Below are 15,672 nucleotides of genomic sequence, written 5' to 3' on the forward strand. Positions count from 1 at the left end.
CTCTTGGATAGTGTGGTTCAACCTGAACGAACACCCGTTTGACTGGTTACATCATGTTTTTTTTTCTGTTTTTTTTTCACACAACATCTGGCGTTGGTCGTTCTCCAAACAGCCTCTTGTACAGCCGAACAAAGATTAGCACAAATACGACGCAATCTGCTATTCCTTTCACAATCCTTGTTTTTAACACGTCCTTTTCTCATTGCTTTCATTTTTCTGTATTTTTGTGGTCTCAATGAGACAGTCCTTACATTCCTCACAGTTTCCCGGAAAGAAAGCTAGTGGGCATAGAAGGAAAGCTGGCAGTATTCATCATTCGGACAGCGCAGTACCGGGAAAACAAGATATTCCTGGTGTTTTTCACAGTGCGGATGTAGTGGTAGTACCAAGATCATATTGTCTAGAACAAAGGAAAAACTGTTTGCTGCGGACTCCATATCACCTTGTAAACATGTCAAGAAAAACTTTGGCATGGAAATTATTGAGAAGGGCAAGAACTTTAGAGGGATATAATGGGAGGGAACACTTCCGGTGACCAATTAGTTGTGACAGTCATAGTCTCTTGGCCAAAGAAGTGAAAGTGTTCAGTTGAAGTTTCCACAGGATAATGCCTTCAGTTGACCTGGAAGGGAGGCATTCCTGGACTTGGATCTTGAAAATGTGATGGACCAAAATAATAAAGCTCTGGAATTAACAGGATTCAATGATTTTTCTATGCTGCTTTTTGAAAACTACATGGGACAGCCCAGAGTAAGAGAAAAAAAAATCTCCTGCGGAATAATACGAGCAGACCTAATATAAATAAGTTGGACCACAATACTCACAAGAGTTAATGGTGCTATTGACAAACTTAAAATGATTGAGTACATTCCAGAAAAAAGAAACATCAGATCTTATTTTTTTTCTGCTAACATGTCCAATTTTGGTACATCAGAGTTAATATTGTTGAACTGAAACTGCATTTTCTCATCTGGCAGTGAAGCAAAATGTATTTCTGGAGGATGGAGGTAGCCCATGTGCTGGGAGAGTTCAAGCTCGCAGTTTTGGTTCATGGATTATCATCTGTGGTCGAATGTGGGATATGAATGATGCTCGTGTTGTGTGTAAATACCTGGGGTGTGGTGACGCTGTATCAGCATCGGGGAACTCTCAGTTTGGAGGTGGCATTTGGCTTGTGCTTAACTATGAAGTTGGCTGCAATGGCAGTGAGGAGGATCCCTGGAAGTGTGAACTGAAACAGCTGGCTCACAGTAATTGTTCTGGAGAAACGGAAGGAGCTGGTGTCATTTGTTCAGGTAACTCTCTTGTCTTAAACATTTACAAACATGTGGGAGGCGATATCACTTCTTGACACAAATTAAATGAAAACGTACATTGTAAAATAATACAAAGTCATCCAAGTCAGATTGAATGGTCCACGTTTGCAAATAAAGTATAACTATTGTTAAAATGTTACAGATGGGCAAATTGTGCACATTGCCTTTCACACAGAACTTGAACCTGCAGATCTTCAATTGGAACATGACCAAGAGGGACAGTCTTTCACTAATATAAACTGTCAAAGAGCAGATACTGCCACTATCTTGACAGTAAACGCCAGCCGAAAAAAATAGTTTTAAAATACTTACTGGCCACAAGAAACTTCAGTCAGAATATTTCTGCAGAAACATGTGGAGACAAATTATGATTCCATTAAATAGCAGCAAGTTTAGCACAGCAACTAGAAATTATGCATATAAAGTTCAACCCAAGTATTTACAGTTGCACATTGCCTGGGCACGATTAACAACTGACTTTCATAATCATCTCCAACTTGGTCATAATATAATGCCATTCCAAATATGTCATGCTTGCCTGTGTCCAAGGCAAATCCATTGCTCATGGAATACTGAATCTCTATTCATCACTGTTTTTTGAAATTTTATTTTGTCATTGCTGGTTTGGAATTGCCTTACATTCAGAGAAGCAAGAGGACAGTTCGAATGTCTACCCATCAGGAACGAGAACCTAATTCATGCTTTTGGCCTCATTCTGAATGGCATACTAGTTTTGAAGCCAAATGAGATAACTTGTCCATTTCCCCTATTGTTATTGCATGCAGCTAAATGTTTGGAAAATTAATATCTAAAAATTGTGTCCTAACAATTGCAGTGGGCAGGTTTTGCTAATTGCATATTATGGAAAAATGCCATTGTAATTATGATTTTCCATACAAGAACTTGTATATGTACAAGAATATGAATGAACAAACTTGGTGTAGGAGAAGGTCACTTTGTCCCTCAAACTTGCTCCTCCTTTCAATTAAGACCATGATTGACCTGATTATTTCACATTTCCACTTACCCTATTATTCTTTCAACCCTCTGTCTATCAAATAGCCATTGTCGTGGACTAGACAGACCCCCTCAGAATATATCAGAAGGTAGCCTAGACCATAACTTTAACTTATTTTAAAAGGCAAATATAGCATTATGTGTCAAGTGCAATTCGACTGGTCAAACTACTTGACGTTAAGCTGAACATGATTTATTCATACACTATAGTTAAAATACAACAAAAGAAAGAAGAACATAAGATAACTGTATTTGAAGATAGATACAGTAACTATTACTAATTAACTGTTGCAATATACTAAAATGGCATAAGCACAGGTCTTGGCAAAATCAGAAACAAATTGTCTCACATACAATCCAGCAGCAGCATAGAGAGAAAAATATCAAGCAAAAACTCAGAGGGTCACATTGAGGGGAAGTTTCCTGCAGCTTCCAACCATGTTGAGTGTCATTAGCATCTGATTCTGAATCTTAAAGCTAAAAAGCTAAAAACTAGAAATCCTGGTCTGAGTGCTGGCCACAGCCATCCAGGGTCCTTCTCTCATACCAACTTTAAAAAAAACCCATTGCCTCCCAAGCTGTTTACGTTATGGCCATGTACTGGCCAGCTCAGTGTCTCTGCCTTAAAACTCTCTTAAAAGAAACCAACAAACAAAAACACCTCTTAAAGTTGCGGCACCATCACACTATCTACAGCTGTTTTAATAAACTCAAGGGCTCTGCTTTCCTATTTTATTGCTAAGGCCTTAAAATTCTCTGCAAGAATGCAAGTTCTCCTAATCTTTGTCGTAAATAGTAGACATCTTATTTGAAAATAATGAGTCATAGGTGAACATTGTAAGGAGGAAATATCCTTTCCAAATCCACCATCTGAAGATCTCTGTGATCTTACAGGTTCAGTCAATTGCCTCTAACTCTTCTAAACTCCAGTGAATACAGTCAAGCGTGTGCAAATTTTCCTTATAAACAAGCCATGCATTTCAGATGCTGGGCCAGTGAGTTTTCTCTAAATTGTTTTAGAAGCATTTACATCTTTAAATAAGTTAAAAGGTTTTTCGGATGTGCACAATATAATTGAAATTTAACCTTCATATTTTTTTCCCTAAAAATCCCCTACCACTAAACAATAACAACCTAATTGTTTTTTAATTACTTGCTGTACCTGCAAGATAACTGCAGTAATTCAGGCAAACCTTAAACAGAAACTTTCATTGCGTTGGTAGCCTTATATTGAAGTGCAATCTTTTCTGTTTTCAGTTCTCTGTGTTTTGCCTTTTGCTCTTTCCTGAATTTCTATTCCAGTTTCTTAAATCCTGTTTCTCTTTTTTTCCCTTATGATCAAATCTTTTCACCCCATTTCCCATTATATTCAGTACCAATTTCCCTTGCGTCATCATCTCAAACTACCTCATTTAATTCACATGCTTAAGCTGTTTTAACTGTAACTCAATTACAACTACTTCTGATGATTCATTGCTTGGTGTGCGTGATGTCTCAATTGTTTTTCCACTGAAAGGATGGTCTTTTTACAATTTATTATCAAATTACATTCCAAAAGTGCATGGTAAACCACCTATTCTCCAAGGAATTCCAAAAGTTCAATTTTCCATTTTACATTCCAAAAAATATAGTTCTAACAATTTGCTGTAATGCAGTTTAACAGAGAATTTGCAGAAAATATGATGTTGGATTTGGAAGTGAGTCAAATGTTAAAATTAAGGATTCCAATAGACTTGGAAACAAAATAATCTTGCTCAACAGCGAGTTTGTTCTGTAAGTCATAAATATTAATGCCAATATGAAAATTACCAGATGGATAATCTAACAAAAGATGGTCACAACAGATTCACAGTAAGACAGTTCCAATGGAAAGTAACAACACTATTACAATTTTTGGCACAAGATGACTAACTATTGAGGTCTTCTCTTACCACTTTCAGTAAAAAAAAACCCATTGTTTTAAAACAACAGACCACAAACAGCCAAGACTTGTTGGTGGAACAGACAGATGCTCTGGAAGGTTGGAAATCCAGAAAGGAGAGACTTGGGGGACTGTCTGTGATTCACACTGGGATTCATTGGATGCCCGTGTTGTGTGCGCATCACTGAAATGTGGAGAAGTAATATCGGTACTCAGTGGAGCTCAATTTGGAGAGGGCAGTGGTCCCATCTGGCAGGATGTCTATGAATGCCAGGGAAATGAGACCATTCTCTGGTACTGCCCAACTACACAAACAAATCAAAAGAACTGCATGCATAGACATGACGTTAGTATTATTTGTTCTGGTAAGTGTTTCATTCCTTCTTATCCCTGCTTTCAAGTAAAAGATAGCTTAAAATCTGACCATTTTTAGTAATAGATTTGCAAAATTATTTTACCAAATCTTAACCATGTATACAGGAAGCATAGTTGACATCTAGTGGCTGATCCAGATTGCAGTTGCCTTTTCAATATCAGTCACTGGATATAACATTGTGGTATCACATTCCTCTCCTCATTTATTGAATTCCAAGAGCCCCTGGGTTAGAAAATTCCAATGATCCATGAACTTGAGAGTGGTCACCAAGTACTTACCAGCCAGGCAAACACCATATCTACATTGGCCCTCTATCATGCTGTCAAAGTATCAGAGATCACCTCTCCTTCTTTGAATGCTTAGAGAATACAAGGACACTTCCCAAAATCTGTTTTATAAGACAATCCAGCTATAGAAGGGATGTAGTTGCACTGGAAAGAGTTCAGAAAATACTTGCAGGAATGTTGATGTGAATGAAGGCTGAAAAGCTATAGGGAGAGGCTGAATAGGCTGGAGCTATCTTCCCTTCATGTCAGAAGCTGAGGGGTGAACTTAAAGAGGTTTATAAAATCATGAGGGGCATAGAGTCATGCAGATATACAGCATGGAAACAGATCCTTTAATCTGACTCATCCATGCAGACCAGATACCCGAAATAAATCTAGTCTCAATTTCCAACAGTTGGCCCAATTCCCTCTAAACTGTTCCTATTCATATGTCCATCCAAATGCTTTTGTAATTGTTGTAGTTGCATCAGCCTCCAGTATTTCAAACAGCAGCTCATTCCATACACTCACCATCCTCAGCATGAAAAATTTGCCTCTTAGTTCCCTTCAAATCATTTCCCTTTTGCCATAAACATATGTCCTCTAGTTTTCGATTCCCTCACCTCAGGTCAAAGATTTCGTCTATTTACCAAATGCATGTCCCTCATGATTGTAAAATTCTCCATGATGACACCATTCAGCCCCAGACTCTCCAGGGAAAATAGCCCCAATCTATTCAGTGTCTCCCTACAGCTCAAACCCTATAACCCTGGCAACATCCTTGTAAATCTTTTTCTGAATCCCTTCAAATTTGACAACATCCTTTGTACAGCAGAAAGACTGGAATTGACCACAATATTCCAACTGTGAGTTAACTAATGTCCTGCACAGTGGTAACATGATCCTCAATGAAATGCCCAATAAAGGGAAGTGTTTCAAGCTTTCTTTGCTATCCTATCGACTATCAACTACACTTTCAAGGAACTATGAACCAGAACTCCGTGGTCTATTTGTTTAGCACCACTCCCCAGTGCTTTGCTCTTAAGTGTATAAGTCCTGCCCTGATTTGCTTTTTGAAAATACAGCTCCTTACACTCATATATAAATTAAACTCCATCTGCCACTCCTCATCCCATTGGCCCGTTTGTTCAATATTACCTTATCCTCTAAAGGATCTTCTATGCTGTCCACTATAGCTCAATTTTGGTCTCCTCTGCAACCTTGCTAACCATACCTCTTATGTTTACATCCAAATCATTTATATAAATGACTAAAAGCAGTGGACCCAGAAATTGTGGCATACCGCTGGTCACAGGCCTTCAGTCTAAAAAGCAACAGTGCACCACCACACACTGTCTTCTACCTTTGAGCCAGTTCTTTATCCAAATAGTAAGCTCTCCCTCTGCTTTGTATGATCTAATCTTGCTAAACAGTCCACCATGAGGAGCCTTGATGACTGCCTTAGTGAAGTCCATATATATCACATCCAGTGCTCTGCCCTCATCAGTCCTTTTTGTTACTTCTTCAAAAAACTCAACCAAGATCATGAGACATGATTTCCTATGCACAAAACCTTGTTGAGTATCTCTAATCAGTTCTTGTCTTTCCAGATACATTTAAATCAAATCCCTCAGGTTTCCATCCAACAACCTTCCCACCGCTGTTTTCAGACTCACCATTCTGTAGTTCCCTGACTTTTTCTTACCTACTCTTAAAGTAGTGACACCACATTAGCCAATCTTCAGTCTTCTGGCACTTCACCTGTGGCTAATCAGTGATACAAATATCTGAGCAAGGGGCCCAGCAATCACTTCCTTAGCTTCCCATGGAGTTCTAGGGTGCACCTAATCAGATCTCAGAGATTAATCTATCTTTACTCATTTTATGATGCCCAGCACCACCACCTCTGCAATATGGACGGTTTTCAAGATGTCACTATTTATTTCTCCATGTTTTCTCTCTTCTCCCCAGTAAACACTGATGCAAAATAGTCATGCAGTTTCTCCCCCATATCCTGTGGCTGCACACATAGGTGGTCTTGCTGATCTTTAAGGAGCCCTATACTCTCCTTAGTTACTCTTTTGTCCTTAATGTATTTGCATAATCTCTTTGGATTCTCCTTAGCTCGATTTGTCTTGTTCCCTTTATGGCCTCCTGATTTCCCGACTACATTTATACTCTTCAAGGGAATCACTCGTCTTCTGCTGTCTTTACAGGACACTTGCTTCCTTCTTAATCTTGGACCAAAACTACAAATCCTCCAGTCATCTAGCATTTCTGAGACCTACCAGTCATTTTCTTTCATCCTAAAAGGAACATATTTCTCTGGACTTTCGTTATCTCAGTTTTGAAGGCTTCCCATTTTCCAGCCATCCCTTTACTCCTGAACTTCCACTAACACCACTGCATCACCCCCTCCCTGGCAATCAACTTTTGAAAGTTCTTGCTAAACCATCAAAATTGACCTTCCTCCAAATTAGATTTTAACTTTTAGATCCATAAACTCTTTTCGATCACCATTTTATAACTAATAGAACTTTTGTCACATGCACTCCAGCTAACGTCTCAGTTTCTGTCCTGCCTCATTCCCCAAGAGTAGGTTAACATTTGCATGTTTTCTGGTAGGTACATGCACATGCCAAATCAAAAAAATTTCTTCTACATAGTTAACAAATTCCTCTCCTTCCAAGCCCTTAGCACTATGGCAGTTCCAGTCTATGTTCGGAAATTTAAAGTTCCCTACCACAACTACCCTATTGTTCTTATGGATAACTAAGATTTCCTTACAAACATTTTTCTCAATTTTCTGTTGAGTATTGGAGTGTCTACAGTACAATCCCAACAAGGTGATCATCCCTTTGGGATTTCTCAGTTCCATCCAAATAACTATCATAGAGTCGATAGCCAGAGACTATTTCCCAGGGCAGAAATGGCTAGCACGAGGGGTCATAGTTTTAAGCTGGTTGGTGGAAAGTATAGAGGGGATGTCAGAGGCAGGTTCTTTACGCAGAGAGTTGTGAGAGCATGGAATGCGTTGCCAGCAGCAGTTGTGGAAGCAAGGTCATTGGGGTCATTTAAGAGACTGCTGGACATGCATATGGTCACAGAAATTTGAGGGTGCATCCATGAGGATCAATGGTCGGCACAACATTGTGGGCTGAAGGGCCTGTTCTGTGCTGTACTGTTCTATGTTCTATGTTCTATGTTCTATGTATTCCCAGGAATATCCTAAATCCAGCTGTAATGTTGTCCCTAATCAAAAAACACCATTCCTCCTCTTCTCTTGAGCACCTGTTGATCCTTCCTGCAGCATCTATACCCTGGAACACTAAGCTGCCAGTTCTGTGTATCCCTGAGCCACAACTCTAAGTGCTACGATATCCCAGTCCCACTTTCCTAATCATGCCCTGAGTTCATCTGACTTACTTCTTAGGCCTCTTGCATTGAAATAAATGCAGTTTAATTTATCAGTCCTACATTGTTGTCTACTTTGCCCCTGCCTGCCCTGTCACTTTGACTTATTCATTTTCTCAACTGTACCTGTTTCAGACTGATCTCCTTCCTCACTATCTCCCTGTGTCCCAACCCACGAACTCTTCCAAGTTTAAATCCTCCCGAGCAACTCTAGCATATCTCTCTGCCACTCTATTAGCCCTCTTCCAATTCAGGTGCAACCCATCCTTCTTATAAAGTTCACTTCTAGCCTAGAAGGCATTCCAGTGATCCAAAAATTGAATCCTTCTCCCCTGCACCAGCTCCTCGGCCAAGCATTCATCTGCTCTCTTGCTACTATTCCTACCCTCACAAGCTCATGGCACTGGAAGTAATCCAGATATTACTACATTTGTGGACCTACATTTTAAATTTCTGCCTAACTTCCCATATTCTCTGCTTAGAATCTCATTCTTTTCTCTTCCTCTGTTTTTAATTCCAATGAGTACAACAACTTCCTGCTGGTCCCTCTCCCGTTTGGGAATATTCTGCATCCTCTCCAAGGCTTCCAGGCTCCAGGGGGCAACACACCATTCTGTTGTCTCACTGTCGGCCACAGCATCGTCTGTCTGTGCCTGTGACTTGACAGTCCGGTATCATAATCAATCATTTGGAAACTGGCATATCCCGCATTACATTACAGCCAGTCTTGGTGCCAAAAACCTGGCTGTCAGTGCTGCATTCCACTGAGATTCCATCACCCTCTCCATTTGCCAAAACAGCATCCTTGATGGATGGGAATAGCCACAAGGGACTCCTGCCTCCCTCTCCTACCTTTCCAGGAGTTCACCCATCTTCCTGACTGTATCTTCCATTAATCTCCCTCCCTACAACTGCCATGTATGACACCCCAGCTGCTGAAAATTCCTCGTCACTTCCAACTGCCGCTCCAACTGATCCACACAATACAATAGGATTCACCACAGAAGACACTTACTGCAGACATAATCATCAGTGACATGGAAACTCTCTCTAATCTCTAAATCCAACGGGAAGAGCACATCACTCTCTGCTAAAGGCCGTCTTTGCACCTAAACAATAGATAGACCAAGAAAATAGTACATTCTTACCACTCTAATAATATTGCCCCAGGCTAGCTTAGTTTCTATGTTTTTATATTTTTAATATTTCATCTAGAGACAGATCTCAATTCTAGCCATACAATCAACAAAAAACTCCCACGCTCTTAACTATTGTAGATTTACAAAAGAAAAGCAGAAAGATTACAGTTTTAAAAAGTCACTTTGCTGGTCCCTTGGTGTGAGCTCACACACACAGGTTTTTCCAAGGTCAGCTGTGACTTTTGTTGTTTGTTTATTTTTCTGAGATCCAACTCCAATGTCCAGAGTTAATTGAAAAGAGACAGCAAAATTAGCAGCTGTGTGGTTTACTGCTGGGCCAGACAGCAGTGTAGGTTTTTTTCTCCATTTGGATAACCATGTGGGCACTGCATTTTTCTGTCTTCTGCCTTTTTAAAGTGCCATTGTTTTGACCTTCTCTTTCCCCAAAGTTCCAAAACATTGCAACTGCATATAAAACAGTAATTACTGCTCTAGAATTTGAGGAAATACGCTCTAACACTGAAAATACCTTTAAAAGGTAGCAGCTCTTAGAGTCACAGTTCTTTTCTGTCCACCATCTTGGATTACCCAGAATCCTTGATGGATCTGGTGAATAGCCAAGGTTTTATCCCAGGGTAAGGGAGTTCAAAATGAGACAGCATAGGTTTAAGGTGAGCGAGGAAAGATTTACAAGGGACCTGAGGGGCAACTTTTCATACAAAGGGTGGTGGCATGTATGGAATGAGCTCCCAGGGTAGGTGGGGGATGTGGGTGCAATTATAACATTTAAAAAGCATATAGATAGGTACATCAAAGGAAAGGATTCTGAGAGATATGGACCAATACTGGCAAATGGAGTTTGATCAGTTTAGGACATCTGGTCAATGTGGATGTATTGGACCCAAGGTTCTATTTTCTGTATAATTCTATGACTCCATGACTTTTTGATTAGTTTATTGTACTTTATTGCACTACCTCTATGGCTTCTGTGTTGTTCCTTTGATAAGCAGATCAAGGCTTAACACAGAGCACTAATTAAAAGTTTTTTATAATATTGCAGCAAAGCATTTTTTTGTCATGTATTAAATTCCCTTGCAATAAAATCCAAAATACCATTTGCCTTCTGAATATCGTACTTCCTTTTTTTATGACTTATGAATAAGGATTATTTAGTTATCAACACTGCACAATGTCCTAACATTGTTTTCTGTCTTTCTTATCAAATAAGTATACCTTTACTGGTGCAGACAAAAGAATGGAGAATCGGAAGTTGGTGCAGATTAAAAACAATTCTGTTGTTCTTGTCTTCATGGAGGATGATGTAGAAATGTTTCTCAGAAATGCAGGGGACTTTGAAAATGGAAAGTCAAAGAAATTAGTATTAATTAAAAGAATTGCTTCACTTGCTTTTTTTTTGTTTATCCTTCCTAAATGATGAATATCCTTGAACATTCAGTTTTCATTCTATGTCAGCCTGCAATCATATATCATTATAGAACATAAAACATAGAACATTACAGTGCAGTACAGGCCCTTCAGCCCTTGATGTTGTGCCGACCTGTAAAACCAATCTGAAGCCCATCTAATAGTTCTCTTTATTCAAATCATTAGACTTGCCAAGAATGCTTTGTGTATTCAGAGAGAATCTCTTTTCACATTTTCCACAAACTGATTCTAATAAATGCCATTTTAACACTGTTTGTCAAATAACATTGCTGAATATTTTCTTTTTCCAACAACCAGTTATTCTTCCCTTCATTCTGAGCTTCCTTTCAGGATTTCATCCATAAGACAAGTTAATTTAAACACTGGCCAACAGCAGCAAAAAAATGTCACTGCCAGGATAATAGCCCTGATTATTATAAAAGGAAAGCACCAATGTTACACAGATTACATCTGCCATAGTAGTATTGCCCCCATGCCACTGGAATCTGAAGCCTTTAATTATCCACAAGCACCTTTAATAGACAGAGGCACCTAAACTTCTGCTGAGATTAATGCTTTTGAATCCTTTAGTTAACTATCTTTCCTTACTCTGCAAGAACCTGTTTCCTCGACTCGTCTTTCTTCCTATCGAATGCTGTTGGTACTAAAATGGAACATATCCCCCAAGTGTTCACCTTCCCCTAGAATAATACCCCTTAATAATAATGAAAGAAGTCACTCTGTGCCACCTTTGCCCCTAACACCATTGAGGCAACATATCATCCTTGTGTCAATTTATGCGTAAAGAAATGCTTGTTTATCCCATTTTTAATGAATGCACTGTCATTATGGCTTTTCTACTCTTCTTTCTCCTCACCTTTGCAGCTGAGCCACTGTAATGTTGAGGACTTGACTTTTGTGTATTCAACAAAATAATTTTCATCCTCATCAGTATCCAAATCCAAACTGCTAGCAAGTGACACTTGTTCAGTAGAATAAACCTGCACTACTTCTGCAGTTCTGATAGACTTGCTATTGGTAACCCACTAATTTATTGCATGCATATTCCAAATCTGCATCATAACCATCTCCTCTCTGCATAACAGTTGCATTCAAAAGGCAGTGGCAATTACTTGACTCCTGATACCAGATCTGTATCTTCTGCAGATGCTGATATTTCCTGCACATGTACTTGTCTAGAACACATGATGCATCCATGATTTGCACATATTGCAGGACACATATTCAATTTGACCAAACAGCCTTAATTTTACAAAGTTTGAGGATTAGAATAATTTGACAAGCAGCTTTATTCTCTGTTTGAAAAAAGTGAAACAAATATCAAGGATGAGAAAGTTAGATGAAAACAGCACCTCTACCCTTCCCCTTCATTACAAGTGTTGACTTACAATCTCTGAGCTTCACACATTACTGCTGTGCTATTCCTTGGAAGTTGCACTTAGACCCATGTATTTACACTACAACAGATACAGAGAAACCCAGCTCTAGTCAAGCTACAGCAACCAGATAAAACTAGCTAACTAACAAATTGTTCACGACTTGTTTGAATCTGTGTAAACCTGACAGAAATTTCAATTTTACTTGATTAGTAAATTTCATTCAAATGGTACATGCAGACAAGACTAGGTTTGCTTTCAGTGTTAAGTCCTAATAATTAATTCATTCAGCAATTCCGAGTTTCTCTCACAGTACAAGCTATATGTATTTCGACAAGAGTTACAACAACTTTTCTAAAGTAACACCCAATCTTTCACTGTGGCCCTGCAGTGTTTCATTGGTGTGATAAATGAGAATATTTTGGGTCACCATGATTTGGTCCTTCAGAAGATTTTCACTCCTTTTGTTTTATTGTTTGATTGATTCATTTTGTGTATACTTTTAATTGATAAGGGAGAAGTTTATCCAAATGAATTTAAATCCACTGTAAATTGTTCATTGTTCTTGGACAAAGGACAAAGGAGACCACGGTTAGTCGGTGGCAGTGATACCTGCTCAGGAAGAGTCGAGATAATGTTTGATGACACCTGGAACACAATATGTGATACCTATTAGGATTTACAAGATGCAGCTGTGGTCTGCAATCAACTTGGTTGTGGGACTGCGATCTCAACTCCAGGAGGTGCATACTTTGGACAGGGAAATGGGCCTATATGGAATTATATCCACGTTTGCATTGGCAATGAACTCCATTTGACTGATTGCCCGACTGCATCCTGGGGAAACCATCAGTGCACACACAGAAATGATGCTAGTGTCATCTGTTCAGGTAGGGATTGATTCATTATCAAATACTATATATGTTACTGATTTGTGAATAGAAATGTGCAATGGTATGTTCTGATTAAATTGTGATGTATCTGGGTAAAAGATGTCAGAGTTACTCATTTCTCTTCAATTTATCGTCATTGTCAGAGGAAATTGAAATGAGTCTGTTGAGCACTTCATTTGAGGGGCCCAACTGTAAATCTGCACATGTGTGCTGTACTAGATGTTACACTGATTAGAGTTCCAACTAATTCTCAAAGCGACATGATTCATGCCATGTTGATGTGAGCTCATGACAATGAAGCAAGTGTTCATGGCTCAGTCTCAAGTGAGTGTGTATAGCTCCTCCCCAGATTAACACACATACTTTCATATCAAGTGTTTGTTTTTATCACTTTAAATTGAATATGCAGTGTTTAGACTCTCAGCACACCTGAAGGATGGAGTACCACTGAAAGCATATGTTGGCACATCCACTTGCACAGTTCTAAGGGTTAAATTACAAAGACAGTGTGCATTAACAAAAGACTTTTCTTCCCTTGCAATTAAAAAGTTGTTTGATTGTGAATTTTAATATTGTGCAAGAAGTGATAATATTGATAAAGTTTTTTATTTTGATGCTGGTGCTAGAATTCAAGATGAAGCAAAATTAAAGAAACATTACATCAGTCCAGTCCGGACAAAATTTAAAAACATTTTTTTCTTCAAAAAATCAAAGATGTCTTGTTGTTCCCCAGCCCTCTGCCTATGATCAAAAGAATAAGTGATGCCAGCTAACATAATAATTTTAAAAGTGAGAACAATCATTTTTCATTATCCAGGGATACAAGGGAACATGAAACCAAGATTTGTAGATTTAAGCCTAACACAAATAGAATGGTAGAAAGGTCTTTAGAGGCTGAAAGCAACACTTTTTTTTCTGAGATTGCTCTTACTCATAAATTGTTTGCTTCAATCGTCACCATTTCATTACCACAGCATGGTGGCTCACTAGTTAGCACCAGTGCCTGTTATAATACCAGGGACATAGTTTTGATTCCACCCTTAAGTAACTGTCTTTGTGGAGTTCTCCTGTTCTCGCTGTGTCTACATGGGTTTCCATATGATGCTCTGGTTTCGTTCTACAGACCAAAGATGTGCTGATTAGGTTGATTGGCCATGCTCAGTTGCCCACGGTGTTCAAAGGTGTGCAAGCTAAGTAGGTTAGTCAGAAGGAAAGGCAGTGTTACAGGTTAGGGGATGGGCCTGCATGGGGTTCTGTTTAGAAGGAGGTGAATGGCCTGATTCTATACTATTAGGATTCTGCTTCTTTTGAGGCTCTTTTACTATATTGTTCCGAAGCACACATGACAACTTCACTCTTCACAGATGCTCCAAGAAGCTGAATCTTCTAGTGAATTATTACAGGCCATATTTTTGACTGAATTAACTGTCAACATGCTTCCAGACTAATATGAGAGCTTTAACAACATTCTGCGTCAAATTCTTCAATGTCTGCAACCAGCTTTATGTTACCACCATCATGACTGATGATGCTGGGCTGGTTGTGAAGATGTAACAATGAAACAGGTAATGAGGGAAGGAAGGCAAGGGAAGTACACTGCCTAACCATGTGTTCTCATCTGAGATGCATCTATTGATGGCAATATTGGTCGCTGGATCCACAATGGACTTCTTATTCTGGTGAAGTGCAATCTTTGCATAGAGGAAGCCCACAACAATGGTTTGCAATGAACACAGCGCTAAATTCAACAGTTTCAGTGCAAGCGTAATTGCACAAAACTGGGTCTCAAAAAGGCGCTATTGGCTACAATATGCAGCAATTTTTTATTTCACCACAAACAATAAACTCCTGGTGTGCCATACCTCTCACTATACCATTATCTTTGAGGCTGATGGCCAACACTCAACGCAATGAGGCATGGAGAAGACTCGGCCAACAAGAGACGCACCTAAGACTGAGGGGTAAAACATTCAGCAGCTTCAACATAAGGCTTTATGTCATACTAAACCATAGGATCACAAATAAAAAGTTAAGTGAACCAAATGATCAGTTTAAATCCTTGTAGCATTGTCATTTTGACATTGTCAATTTGGGAAAACTAACAAAAATGCTATTGAAGATACTACTAAAACATTTCTGTTGACAATGGATGAATGTGCTCAATACACCACTGTAAAGTATAGGGCTGACACATGTGCAAGCATGTACCAACTGAAGTGCCCAGAAGATTACCCATTTCGACACTTTCCTAGAGTCAGAGTAGTCAAATATCAGTCAATTCACTTTGGTATGCTCAATTTTTAGAAAATAAAATAAATGAGTGCAATTATTGCAATAAAGGTTGGATGTTCCAAAAATCTTGGTTGTGGCACTGAAAACAAAAGCAAAAACACACTGAATTTAGTACCCAGTGCACATATTGCCTCTATTATATCTGGACTGTGACAGCAATGTCAATGTTTACATATTTTTTGCTGTAGCTTTTTTGAGAACTATATTTAAATCTGT

At 39.0% G+C, this 15,672-nt stretch overlaps 1 protein-coding gene across 1 annotated transcript in view; it reads left to right on the plus strand.

The window, feature by feature from the left end:
• Window positions 1-15,672, plus strand: part of LOC125457763 (deleted in malignant brain tumors 1 protein) — a 91,032-nt gene that overhangs the window by 38,351 nt on the left and 37,009 nt on the right. The window contains exon 8 of the mRNA XM_059650837.1: window positions 978-1,295. Coding sequence (XP_059506820.1) covers window positions 978-1,295 — 318 coding nt within the window. The remainder of the gene's footprint in view (window positions 1-977; window positions 1,296-15,672) is intronic.

The sequence above is a fragment of the Stegostoma tigrinum genome, chromosome 14 (genome assembly GCF_030684315.1).
Source record: "Stegostoma tigrinum isolate sSteTig4 chromosome 14, sSteTig4.hap1, whole genome shotgun sequence".
NCBI lineage: Eukaryota > Metazoa > Chordata > Chondrichthyes > Orectolobiformes > Stegostomatidae > Stegostoma > Stegostoma tigrinum.